Source organism: Acyrthosiphon pisum, chromosome A2 (genome assembly GCF_005508785.2).
Source record: "Acyrthosiphon pisum isolate AL4f chromosome A2, pea_aphid_22Mar2018_4r6ur, whole genome shotgun sequence".
Taxonomy (NCBI): Eukaryota; Metazoa; Arthropoda; class Insecta; order Hemiptera; family Aphididae; genus Acyrthosiphon; species Acyrthosiphon pisum.
Window position 1 is genome coordinate 48,916,236 of NC_042495.1, and position 11,842 is coordinate 48,928,077.

The 11,842-nt window shown below is 31.0% G+C and overlaps 2 protein-coding genes across 3 annotated transcripts in view; one reads left to right on the forward strand and one right to left on the reverse strand.

Annotated features, from left to right (window-relative positions):
- Window positions 1-7,996: 7,996 nt before the first annotated feature.
- On the forward strand, window positions 7,997-10,436 carry LOC100168895 (gonadal protein gdl). Its single transcript, NM_001293490.1, is given in 4 exon segments — window positions 7,997-8,386; window positions 8,465-8,625; window positions 8,757-8,890; window positions 10,007-10,436. Coding segments are annotated over 4 exon segments (531 nt in total). The 5' UTR covers window positions 7,997-8,297; the 3' UTR covers window positions 10,154-10,436.
- The window catches only part of LOC100163570 (regulator of chromosome condensation), a 10,387-nt gene continuing 8,711 nt past the window's right edge, over window positions 10,167-11,842 (reverse strand). For both annotated transcript variants that reach the window (XM_029490921.1, XM_001950445.5), the window contains exons 11-12: window positions 10,870-11,019; window positions 10,167-10,799 (exon numbers count right to left, since the gene is read on the reverse strand). In XM_029490921.1, coding sequence (XP_029346781.1) covers window positions 10,639-10,799; window positions 10,870-11,019 — 311 coding nt within the window. In that variant the 3' untranslated portion in view covers window positions 10,167-10,638. The remainder of the gene's footprint in view (window positions 10,800-10,869; window positions 11,020-11,842) is intronic.

Below are 11,842 nucleotides of genomic sequence, written 5' to 3' on the forward strand. Positions count from 1 at the left end.
TTCAACTCTCAACTATAGTAAGCAAAACGTAAATTTCATATATGTCTTACCAGAATGAATTCATTTTTGAAAAAACAATGTATTTGCATACCAATTTTCGTAAATCATCAGTAATTTTTAGGTAAAAGTATGAATTACTAGTATGAAAGACCTTGTATTAAATTGTTTAGCCATAGCTATACACATTTAATATTTTATAAATTTTGAACTACAAATTAACTGTGGTTATGACGAAATTTGAACTTTAAATGCTAATAAAACATAACCATGGTGCCTATGTATAGTTAATATTTTAGCTATAATAAAAACTTACGCATTACATTTTTAAGCTTTTTGACCGAATGAATAATTTTTTATTGATATTTATAGAAAAATAAATTTAAATTAATCAAATACAATCCAAATGAGGACGGTATAACCAAGCTGGTTACCAAACAATTTTAATAAATTTTCATTTTTTTTCTCCAATTATTTTAGAAAGCACTGAGAATTTTCAATTTCGACCTTCTAAAAGTATCAACTAGATCCAATTCGCTTCCAAAAACATACATCCGGCATCGATGTTTATGATCAGAGCATTTTTTCTACTATAAAAGTGGAAAAGTTACAAACATTTTAAAATACCTCAAATAAACGTCTGAAATTATTAGACTGGACAAAATAAAAATAAAATTGTAACTAATTTTCAAGCCCCCCCCACTGAAAAATCCTGCGTACGCCACTGCTACAAGGGACACCCGAACACAACAGTGCACTAGGTACACCAGTTTCATAAGAAGTCATTTTTAATTAGTCGTCTCAAGAAAGTTGACAATTTTTATCAGCATTATTTTTTATTTAATAAATTTATGATTTTACAATAATACCTACCTACCATTAAGCATTACTGTGGGTGGTGATTGGCAGTTACGTTAATAAAATTTACATATTATTACAAATTGCATAGGTGTCATTGTAGATTGAATGTTTAACAAAAATAAAAATACATATTGCATAATATGATAAACAAATTTCATATAATCACAATATATTTCATTTATATTAAAAATAATCAAAGTTGGTAGTAAAGTTTTAATTTGTGAGTAAAAAAATCTTAAAAATGTAACTTAAGGTTCCTGGTAAGTTGCTCTTGCAGAAACCTAAAAATATTATCAATAGAAATGCACAACATTTTTTAAAATTAATTTTAAGTTAAATAACTTCAAAAAATAAATAAAATGCAGAACGAAATACGAAAACAGATAATTCTTGTTTTTTCCCCAATTATTAAGAAAAGTACCGGGAATTTACTTATAACCCCCCCTCCAACTCAAAAGTACCAAATAGTACCAAATAGTAAATTCACTTACCTTTCAAAAGAAAATATTGAAGTTGAATATTGCAATAATTAGTAAAAAAAACAGTAAGACAAACACATAATTAAATATATAAAAAAAACTTGTCGATATTAAAACATAAAACAATATTATGGTTGATTCAGCCGTAAGTGATTTTAACAAAAATGGTTTGTTAATTCAACTAAACCCAACAGTTGCGTTGGCAATTTATACCAGGAGTGCATGCAACGGAATTGTCGTGGCGCCAACTAAATCAGTTGTAGTCAATTCGACAAAAATGGTTTGTTAATTCAACTAAACCCAACGGTTGCGTTGACAATTTCACGTAAAACATTGGCAATTTGTACCAGGAGTGCATGCAACGGAATCGCTGTGGAGCTAACTAAATCAGTTGTAGTCAATTCAACAAAAATGGTTTGTTAATTCAACTAAACCCAACGGTTGCGTTGACAATTTCACGTAAAACATTGGAAATTGATATCAGGAGTGCATGCAACGAACGTCGCGGACGTGGAATTGCTGCAGCACTACCGCCAAGTACTCCCAACGAGTGTGGGCTGTCGGCAACGATTTCGACAAAGACTCGGTCTTCCTGGGCTCCTGGTACAGTCGACGCGGTTTCCGCGACGTCGGTTCACGCACGGTGTTCACGTCGGGGGTCACGCACGGTCGACATAATGACATTTTAAAATAATAATATAGTAATAAATTTGTAATTTTACATACCTATATTATAAAAACCACAAATTAACCCATTTCATGACGAAATGTTTAGTTCTTAACTACACTCATAGAGCGAGTTACTGAACCATTTGAAAGAATAAATTAGTTTCTAAGCTTCGAATGCCTGCCACATGAACGCCGTAAGTACACCCAGGGTAGAGTGCCTTGATATATTTATTATCAAGTCCCTCCTCTACTCTAACCCAGGGATCAAACCACGGACTAACCGACTACTTTTGTTAACTATAATATTATGCCATAGGTATTTGGATACATTTATTTCTATGACCTTATCATTTTCATACATTAGTATATATTAATATATTAATAATAATACATTCATAGACTTATAATATTATATATATTATGTCTATGAATACATGACGTACACGTATTACCTATGAATACCACCTATCAGAATAATAATATAGAAAAAGTGTATTATGTTATACCTAGGTTAGGTTATATTAAGATTAATGCGAAGGTGTAAAAAATTAAGATGTACTATCTTAAATCGTGGGTATAACTAAGATTATAATATTACTTCGTAATTAACACTAATCACTACCTATTGCATAGGCTCAATTTCAACTTTTGACTTGGAGGCAGAGGCGGCTTGATCATGCATTTTGTGGTTTACTGAACCAACAAAAAGTCTGGGGTGAGTGTCATTTAATTAGGAACCTATAGGCTATAGCCTATAGGTAATTGGTCTAGGTAATCACTAATCAGTGTCCGGTATGGCTGTATAGCCATATACAGTATAGGTAATATAAAAATGGTTAGATTGATGGCTAATTCATTATTAGCAACAAATAGATACTGCAATCACATAGGTATATTCACAGCTTAATGACGAAAAAGGTGGTTCAGTGGATGTCTCTCTGCTGAAAAGTAGGTTACAAGTGGGTCACTGTATAATGGATGGTATAAAATTTGAATTCAATGATATAATGTTATTGTATACGAAATACGATTCTGAGCGGTGACGTTTTGTCAGTGTGGATATCTTATATAGGTAATATTTATATTATTAAATGTTATTACTTATTATTAATACGGTAGGTAGGTAAAAAAATAACTAAAATAGTTATTCTTGGTTTTTTAATATGTTATTTCATCCAAATTTGAACTTTAAATAACTATAAAAAAAACTGTGTTTATGTATATTTCAGATTTTTTGGTAACAGAATTATTTACTTACGTGGAACTTTGTTTCAAAGTTTTAATCCTTAGCTATAAAAGTTGAACATTTTAATAGTTAATTTTTAACTATTAAATAATTTGCAAATAGGTACTCAATTTGATACATTTCGTCAAAATTCGAACTTTAATTGCCTATAAAAAAAAAATTGTGCATATATTATCTTTTTAATCTTTTTAAACTGCTATTGTAACAATATATCAGGAGCCTTGTATTAAATTTTCACGCTTTTTGGCCCAACAAATTAAACTTTTGATATTCATAAAAAAAAAACTAAAAAAATTGAAAATTGAAATTGTCCGTAAACAGCTCAAGACGAATAAAAATATTTTGAAAATTTTATCATGTATAAGAATTGATAAAATAAAGATATGATATAAATTTACAGAGTCTACAGTTATTCGTTTTTGAATTACAACAAAATAAAAAATTGCTACATGAGAAATCGAGTGAATATCCAATGTTGTAAAAATATGAACTTGCTCATGAAAATTTAGTTTGAATTTCTTATGGACATTTTTTTTTGTTGATAAAAGTAGGCAAACTTATAAGTTATAAGGAATCTTGTATTAAATTTTCATATCTTAGATTTAAAAAGAAAAATGTCTATGAATTCTTAACTCAAAATAATTTGATAATTTATATTACTACATTATACAGTGCGTTTAAAATCATTACCTGTATGGTTGTATATGAAAAAGGATGAATAAGGATAAAGAGGAAAAAAAGAAATATATTAAAACAATTTTCATGATCAATTTTATAAAAATATATATATGGCATATGGGGTACCTATAATATGTATAGCTATTATGGCTACTGTTTGCCCCCTATAACCTATTAATGATATTTATCTTAAATTAATCTATTATCATTGATTGTTATCAAAACAAATATATTTCATTAATATTGTAAGTTAATCGCTGTACAGTAATCCCTCGTTATCCGCGAAGGTTACGTTACAGCAAACCTGCGCGGATAACGAAACCGCGGATAACGAGACTAGTAGTTATCATAGACCCATAAATACATATATGTATGTATAGTGTTTATGTGTTATACCTATAGCGATATAACAACAATTATCTACAATTGTCAAAAATAAATTTCTACAGTGTTCGTGTAATAACGGTAAAACGTTATCGCAATCGCATTAATAATTTGTTATCGTGGACCCAACCGCGGATAAAAAAAACGCGGATAACGAGGAATTACTGTATTAAAATGCCGTACCAACAATAAATTCCGGGTGGTTTGAACCCCTAACCCCCTACCCACCCCACTGAAGTTAATTTTATATCAAAACCACCTGCAGCTAAGTTGGCCAAGCTAACATTCATTTTACATTAAAAAAAACACACACATCAGTACATGACACACCATTGTGAAATTCTCCGCTCAAAATCTAAAATACTTTTAAATTATCAAAATTCTTTCTTCATAGACTAGTAATAACGACTTTAGCGTAGGTTATAAGTTAAAACTTTATAAATTGTAAGACATACTTTTTCATAATATATTATCCGAGTTTTTCGTAGGTAAACGATGTGAAATTAAGGGACAAAATCACCGACATATTTTCTGTGTATATGCAAAAAAACTATAAAAAGTTACAAATAATAAACAGGCAAAATGTTATAACATTCTTATTATATATTTATGTTCATGAACAGGAACAGTAAGGGCCAGTTGTACCCACGTTGTACCGGTTGTACCGTCTGATAAAAGGTCGTTAGGTCCGCGTCAAAAAAACGAAACCACGGACGTTTCGTCCCCGTCCATTATTAAGATAAGACATTTGGCCACCGGTAGTTATATAGATTTACTTATACCTACACATAGGACGTTTGGCCCTTGGAATTTTAAATCACCAAATTTAAATCTTTTTTTTTTAACTTAACATTTAAATTCTTAAATAAAAAAAAACAATTATAATGATAGTAATAATAATTTGTACAAATATTATAATTTTTATTAGATTAAAATCACTATTATTTTTCAAAAATATAAAATCACAATTACGTCATTTACAATACAAATACATTTACACAATTATTCATATTAGATCACTTATTCTTTTCAAAAAATATAAAATATCATTATCATTATTACATTTAAATTCATTACAATGTAGTTTTATTTTATCTTCGTAATGATTTGTTTTTACTTTTTGGCATATTTATAATTTCCTTTTTTTTTTTGTCAATGCAGTCACTGCAGATGCATTGCACATCTGTAAGGACTCGATAAAAATAAAAATGTTTGGGTGTCTAATTCTTACAATATTTTTAAATTTATTATTAAACCCTTCAGACACGTTGTTGGTTCGACCATAACCTTCTTTCGTGACATTATACACGTTCCACATATACGGAGAAAATATTGGCGGACATCGAACTAACCTAATCGTACCGTACTCTGTAGGAAATAGGAATAGATTTGTATGTTCCATTAACGTATGTAGAATTAAAGTACACCAAAATGTCATCCAATTCTTCAATAGTCTTTAATGAATTGAATAGTATTGACATCCCTATTAAAAATTCCAAACACTGAAGTATGTGTATACATAACAAAAATATTGGTAATCGGAAAAAAAAGTCCCGGTAAAAAAAATCCCACACTAGGAAAAAAAAGTAAGTTGTGCTTTGTATTTTAGTGTGTAAGTGTAATGAATAAAATGCTTGTACATATTATATATTTTTATTTCTTATACTGTAGTTGTACAGTTGTACATTGTACTTATTGTAGTGTGTAATGTATAGGTAGGTATAAAATAAATTTGTTATCTACCATAATAACTATCATAAGCCATATATTTTGATCCTATATTAATTAATAATTTGTGCACTAGAAAATTCCCCATTTCCGAACATCAGACACAGTCATGATATAGGTAATAATGAGACTGTTGTCAGTCTTTAGGATGACATCGTATAATATCGTATCGTATCGTATCGTATCGTGCAATCAGAATTTGTCGCTCTCTTTTAGTTTCGAAGTTATGGCCTTACAAAGTTTTCGATTTTACGTTTATACGCATGCGCGCAACACTACTATAATGACGCGCGGAGGACCATTTTTGTAATTTTTTGTACTTACGTATTCGGTATACCTTTTTTTTTGAATTTTTTTTTTTTTGAAACTTATGTAGTTATGTATTACCTTTATGATGGTGATCTCCAAACTTTAAAACAAAATTGATTCCATCGTCAGTTGTAACTGATCCATCACATAACCCTTTGTGAACACACACCCACCGGATACCAATTTTCACATTTTTTTGTTTTTTTGTCACTAATTTCTTCTTATTTTTTTTGTGGTCAACACCTCCATAGTTCACTGAAGCCACACAGACAAACTATTACTGCGTAGTGTGCTCTGTGTATATACTGTTATAGTATCCAGGGCAGGTATAAAATATTATTTAGTCTTTACAATATAAATAGAAAAAGTTTATAACATTTTTCCTATGACAAATTAGATAGGTATCATCACAGTTGTACTAGTTTTGCGCAGTAGATACGCATCTCCTTCACCTCCGGCCTATATCGTAGTTCTCCACTTCTCAAAGGTTATCATGAGTACCTACCTAAGTCATTAGCCAATACTTAATAGTTCACGACTAGTATAATATCGTGTGGTCGGTGTGGTCCACCGGACGTATTTTTGACATTGATGATCCTTGATTACAAACGACCATTACACTCAACCTGTTATATTTTCAATTATTTCTAGATACGATTTTATCAATTGAAATATCAGATATCTTATCGTAATTTATTACGATTAACTCATTTTTAAATGTGTTAAACACGAGCGAGCGAACACTGCGATAAATGTGTACTTTTTAATGTGACATCGTAGTGTGTGTTTCGTGGTCTCGTTGTTCGTTATATTTAAAAGTACGATCGTCTTGCAAAGCAATAAAATATGTTTCTGAATATCCAAATGAACATTTAAAAAGTGACGGTCACATTTTGTATTGTACTGCTTGTGAAAAATCCATAGCAATTGATCATTTTTTTTTTTATAATACATATTTTGAATTCTTTAGCACATATTTATGTACATATTTTTATTGTGTAAATACATACATATAAATCCGAGCCCTAGTAATAACCTAACCTAACCGGGGGCCAAACGTCCTATGGGTAGGTATAAATAAATCTATATAACTCCCGGGGCCAAATGTCCTATCTTAAAAATGGACGGGGACGAAACGTCCGTGGACTTGTTTTTTTGACGGGGACGAAACGGCGGGGGCGAAACGTCCGCGATTCGTACCGTAGACGGTTAAACTCCGATTAAGCTTAATCAGCTGATAACGGATATTTAACCGGGCAAATTCGGCCGATTAAACTCCGGTTAACTTTAATCAGAGATGATACAACTGGCCCTAACAAATAACAATAATATTATAACAGTATAGTTTGTAGTAGAGTTGGACTTGTCTTATTATTGCACTGACGTCTTCAAACAGTCACCAGGGCCTCATGCGCAGTCAGTGTGGCCGCCGTGAATGCGATTCCTGACAACGCAAAGCCCCGGCCACTTGGTACTGTCGCATGTGCCCCGAGTACCGATAGTTGCCCAGTGTTGCTGTTCGGTTAGAAAGCATAGCTAGAATAGCCGCCGTCGCACCAGTTATCTATGGGATTATTATCACAGAATTCTGTGTTATTATCAACAATAACATTAATAACAATCAATTATTATCGTTAAACAACATAATAAATAGTAAATACACAGAATAAATTATTCATCATCATAATTATTTATCTATAATCTAACCAGTAACCATCATCATTCATCCCTTAGATTCATCCGCTACCTTAAACCATATACGACATATTATATTGTGATCTAAGTCCTAAAGTCCGCTGCGCACAATTGACAAGTGCCAAGACCGTAGACTTAACTTATTCTTTATGGGTCTATGGCCAAGGCCCGTAAGTTGATCTTCGATTGGAATTCGAACTGGACATTTTTTTCCAACTTTTTTCAACAAATTCCTTCCTGTGTCCGCCGCCATGTCAACGTCGGACAACCAGAACGAGACCCAGTCCAGACTCTATTTCCTCAACGAACAGTTACAGAAAATGGTCCATGAGTTACCCAGGTAAATCGGCGACGATCGCGTCTCGGTGGTTTGGTGTTGGCGATTGTCATCACTAAATAATTAACGTTCTCGTTCCAGAAAGTACCAGCAGCGCATACCTAACGAACTTTTGTGCGAACTCACTGAATGTCTGTTGGACAAAACGCTGTATTCAATCGTCAAGGAACTGACTGATATTCAGCACGTAACAGAGAAACAAATGTTTCAAAAACGGTTAGAAATGATCAATAAACATTCCGGTAAGTATGTGATTGCGTCAGAGGTATACAATAATGTGTACACCTTGGCAATCAGCCGCAACCAACTACTTACATAATTCTTAGTGAGCTTTTGTAAAAATAAAGCATATTGAGCAACAGTTCTGTTTAAGTTGTCATACAAAAATTACTGAAGTCGGATATGGTTCAGCCGGGCAAGACTGAGATGAGGCTGAAACTTCAAGCAGAGCACAGAAAAAACTTGAGAGAATTCGATAAGAGGATAGTGACCGAACTTGACGAAAAGGTAGTTGTTAAAATGTTAATTTCTGAATGTAATAACCTAGATGTGATTAATATAAGCCCACCATAGACCTTATACTAATAGACGGTACGTGGTAGTAGTTCCGGTGTCCAAGCGTGACGGCGCTGATCAAGGTAGTACACTGTACACCGCACATGCGCATTAGATGATACAATACTCTGTATATTACTGTATATAATATATATATATCACTGTAGCGTAGACCGCACCACCCACCCGCATCCCGCCTGGATGTTCCGTCTATTAGTATAAGGTCTATGAAGCCCACACAAAAAATACCAGGGGCATTACTTAGTGTAAAATCATGGGATACCAAGCATCTTGATTAATATTTTTAATTAAACTACATGTGGCCCAATGATATCTAGGAGCAGTTGATGGGTCAAAAGACTCATTCACATAATTAGGTTAAAATATATCATAAATATCACAATATTTTTCAAGAAAATGTTTAAGACACTGAGCTGTTCCTACAATGTCCGGTAAAGTGTCGGTTAACGCTAACCGACTGATAACAGATTTTGCTACCCACAGAATTTAGCCGGTTAACTTTAACCTGGCATTGTAAGAACGGCCCTTAATTATATTATTCAGCTTCATTATATTTATTATTATCTCTTAATCAATTATTATTTAGTTTAATAGATAGGTATTAAAAGTGTTACACTAAGGTGGGACGATTTAACCCCTTTTTATTAAAAAGTTTAAATAAAAAACTCAATTTATATTTTGCTACAAATTACTTCTAGGATACCATTGCTTTTTATTTATAATCCTAATAGGACTACTGGTTAGGTCAGATATAATCTTGCTGTGAAGAAATGAATATCATGAATCATGATCAAGTGCACCCTGATACTCTTCAGAGAATTAATTTGTTTTCTTCAAAATAATAATCACCAAATTTAATCAATTTTATCAACATGTTACAAATCTTGAACAGTCGTTATACTTGATTAATTTATTTGCTTATAATAAACTTAATCAACATTTTAATTATAATATTGATTAAATTATGTACTTGTATATATTCAGTAAGACTATTCTAAAAATTTATCATAAAAATTATGAAATATAATATTATTATTTTATTTACAGCGACGAGAGCAACAGAATACATTGCACATGGCTGGTGTACCAGGATTTGATGTCACAGACGATGCTGGTCGTATTCAAGTACAGATACGTTTATGTGATTTCATCATAAGATTGAGCCTAATTGATAAAAAACCTGATGAAGCTTAAAGAATAAAAACAATATTGTACAGGAAAAAATGTAATTTAACTAAAAAGAAAAAATATTGTCCAAAATTATTGATTTATCCCACTTAATATGTTAAGTCCAAATTGTAATAAATTAACAATTGAGTAAAAAAAAAAAAATAATAATAATAATAATAAAAAATGAATAAAGAAATAAGTAAAAATATAGTACTTCAAATAATTGATAGACAAAATAATTGTTTTTCATGTATACAATACATGTGTGCAAGTGTAATAAGTTCTGCAATAAAAGAATAAAACTGAGTAAATTTATTTAAAGTATGTTTATCCTGTCAAAAAAAAACTGTTTAGGAATGAATAAATGTTTGTGTTCAAGTTAGCTTTTCAAATGCGTAAAAATTGATATTAAAAGAATGGATATCAAAAAAAAACTTTCTTACTGAGAACGAAAATACAAATTATCTAGAAAAAAAAAATAATAATAAGAAATATTGAATGTTAAAATGTTAATCTTGTAATAACAAAAATACAGCCGAATCTGAAGAAGTTGCCTGAACTATTGTCTTCTGTTCTATTTTATTGGTTGTATCGATATCTGTTGGTATGTAATAAATAACATCAGAATAATCCTTTTCTTCAAAACCAATACCCCAAGCCATCAATTTATCTGAAAAAAATAATTATTTACTGATAAGTACTAAGAACAAAATTATTTGTATAATTAAGTTTAATCTTACTATTTTCAGTAACTACAAAACTGTTATCTGAACCACAAGTTGCGAGTTTAATCTGTGGTAATGATGATAACACTTTCGGAACTTTTTGGTTTTCTGCTATATCCATACCCAAACGGCCATCCTTATAATCACCCAATACATACACGGCACCTATATAATCATAATGAACAAAGGTACATTAATTACAATACAAATTTACCACATTTATGTAGAAAAATAATTTGTTTTTTATTAGTCATGTGAAGTGTTTTATTTAAAAGTAATAACTTTAATCGTTCCTATGTAATGGTTTGAAAAAAAAAAACCGGCAGTCAACAAATATTTCATATTATAGATTGAATATAACTAACACAACATTGAGACAATGCCAGTCTAAACTCTAAAGCCCCATCTAGACAAAGGATACAATTGTCAGAAACTCAGAAACATGTTTTTCAACATTATCGATACTTACAGCAATACCGCTTTTTTCATTTAATAGCCCAACTATTCAAAAAATTACCTGCCACAAAATCTACAAGTGATTTTAGATTCTGAGTGGAACGATGAATGTATTGATTCTACAATGATGTGTTTTTTTTAAAATTTATTTTGTGTCTTTGTACACGATAAGTAGTCGAAATAATGCTACGATTTTCAACTTCAGTATCTTGTTCGATCAGAAAGTGAATATCGTTGGTGCAGTGGGGAGGTCAAAATTTAAATTTCCCAGTAGTTTTCAAAAGCGCGGGGAAAAACAAAAGAAGAATTAAGGAAAAACGGGAATTTTTACGCAAAATCTGTTTTCGAGAAAATCGATTTTGGTTTTTGGTGTAACTTTAAAACAAATGACCGTAGATACATGAAATTTTCAATAGTTGTTTATATTTCCATTTTCTATACACGATAACATTTTCAAAATATTTTGATTTATTTTGAACTGTTTAGAGACATTTTCATTTTCCATTTTTTTTTAGTTTTTTTTTCTAAAATA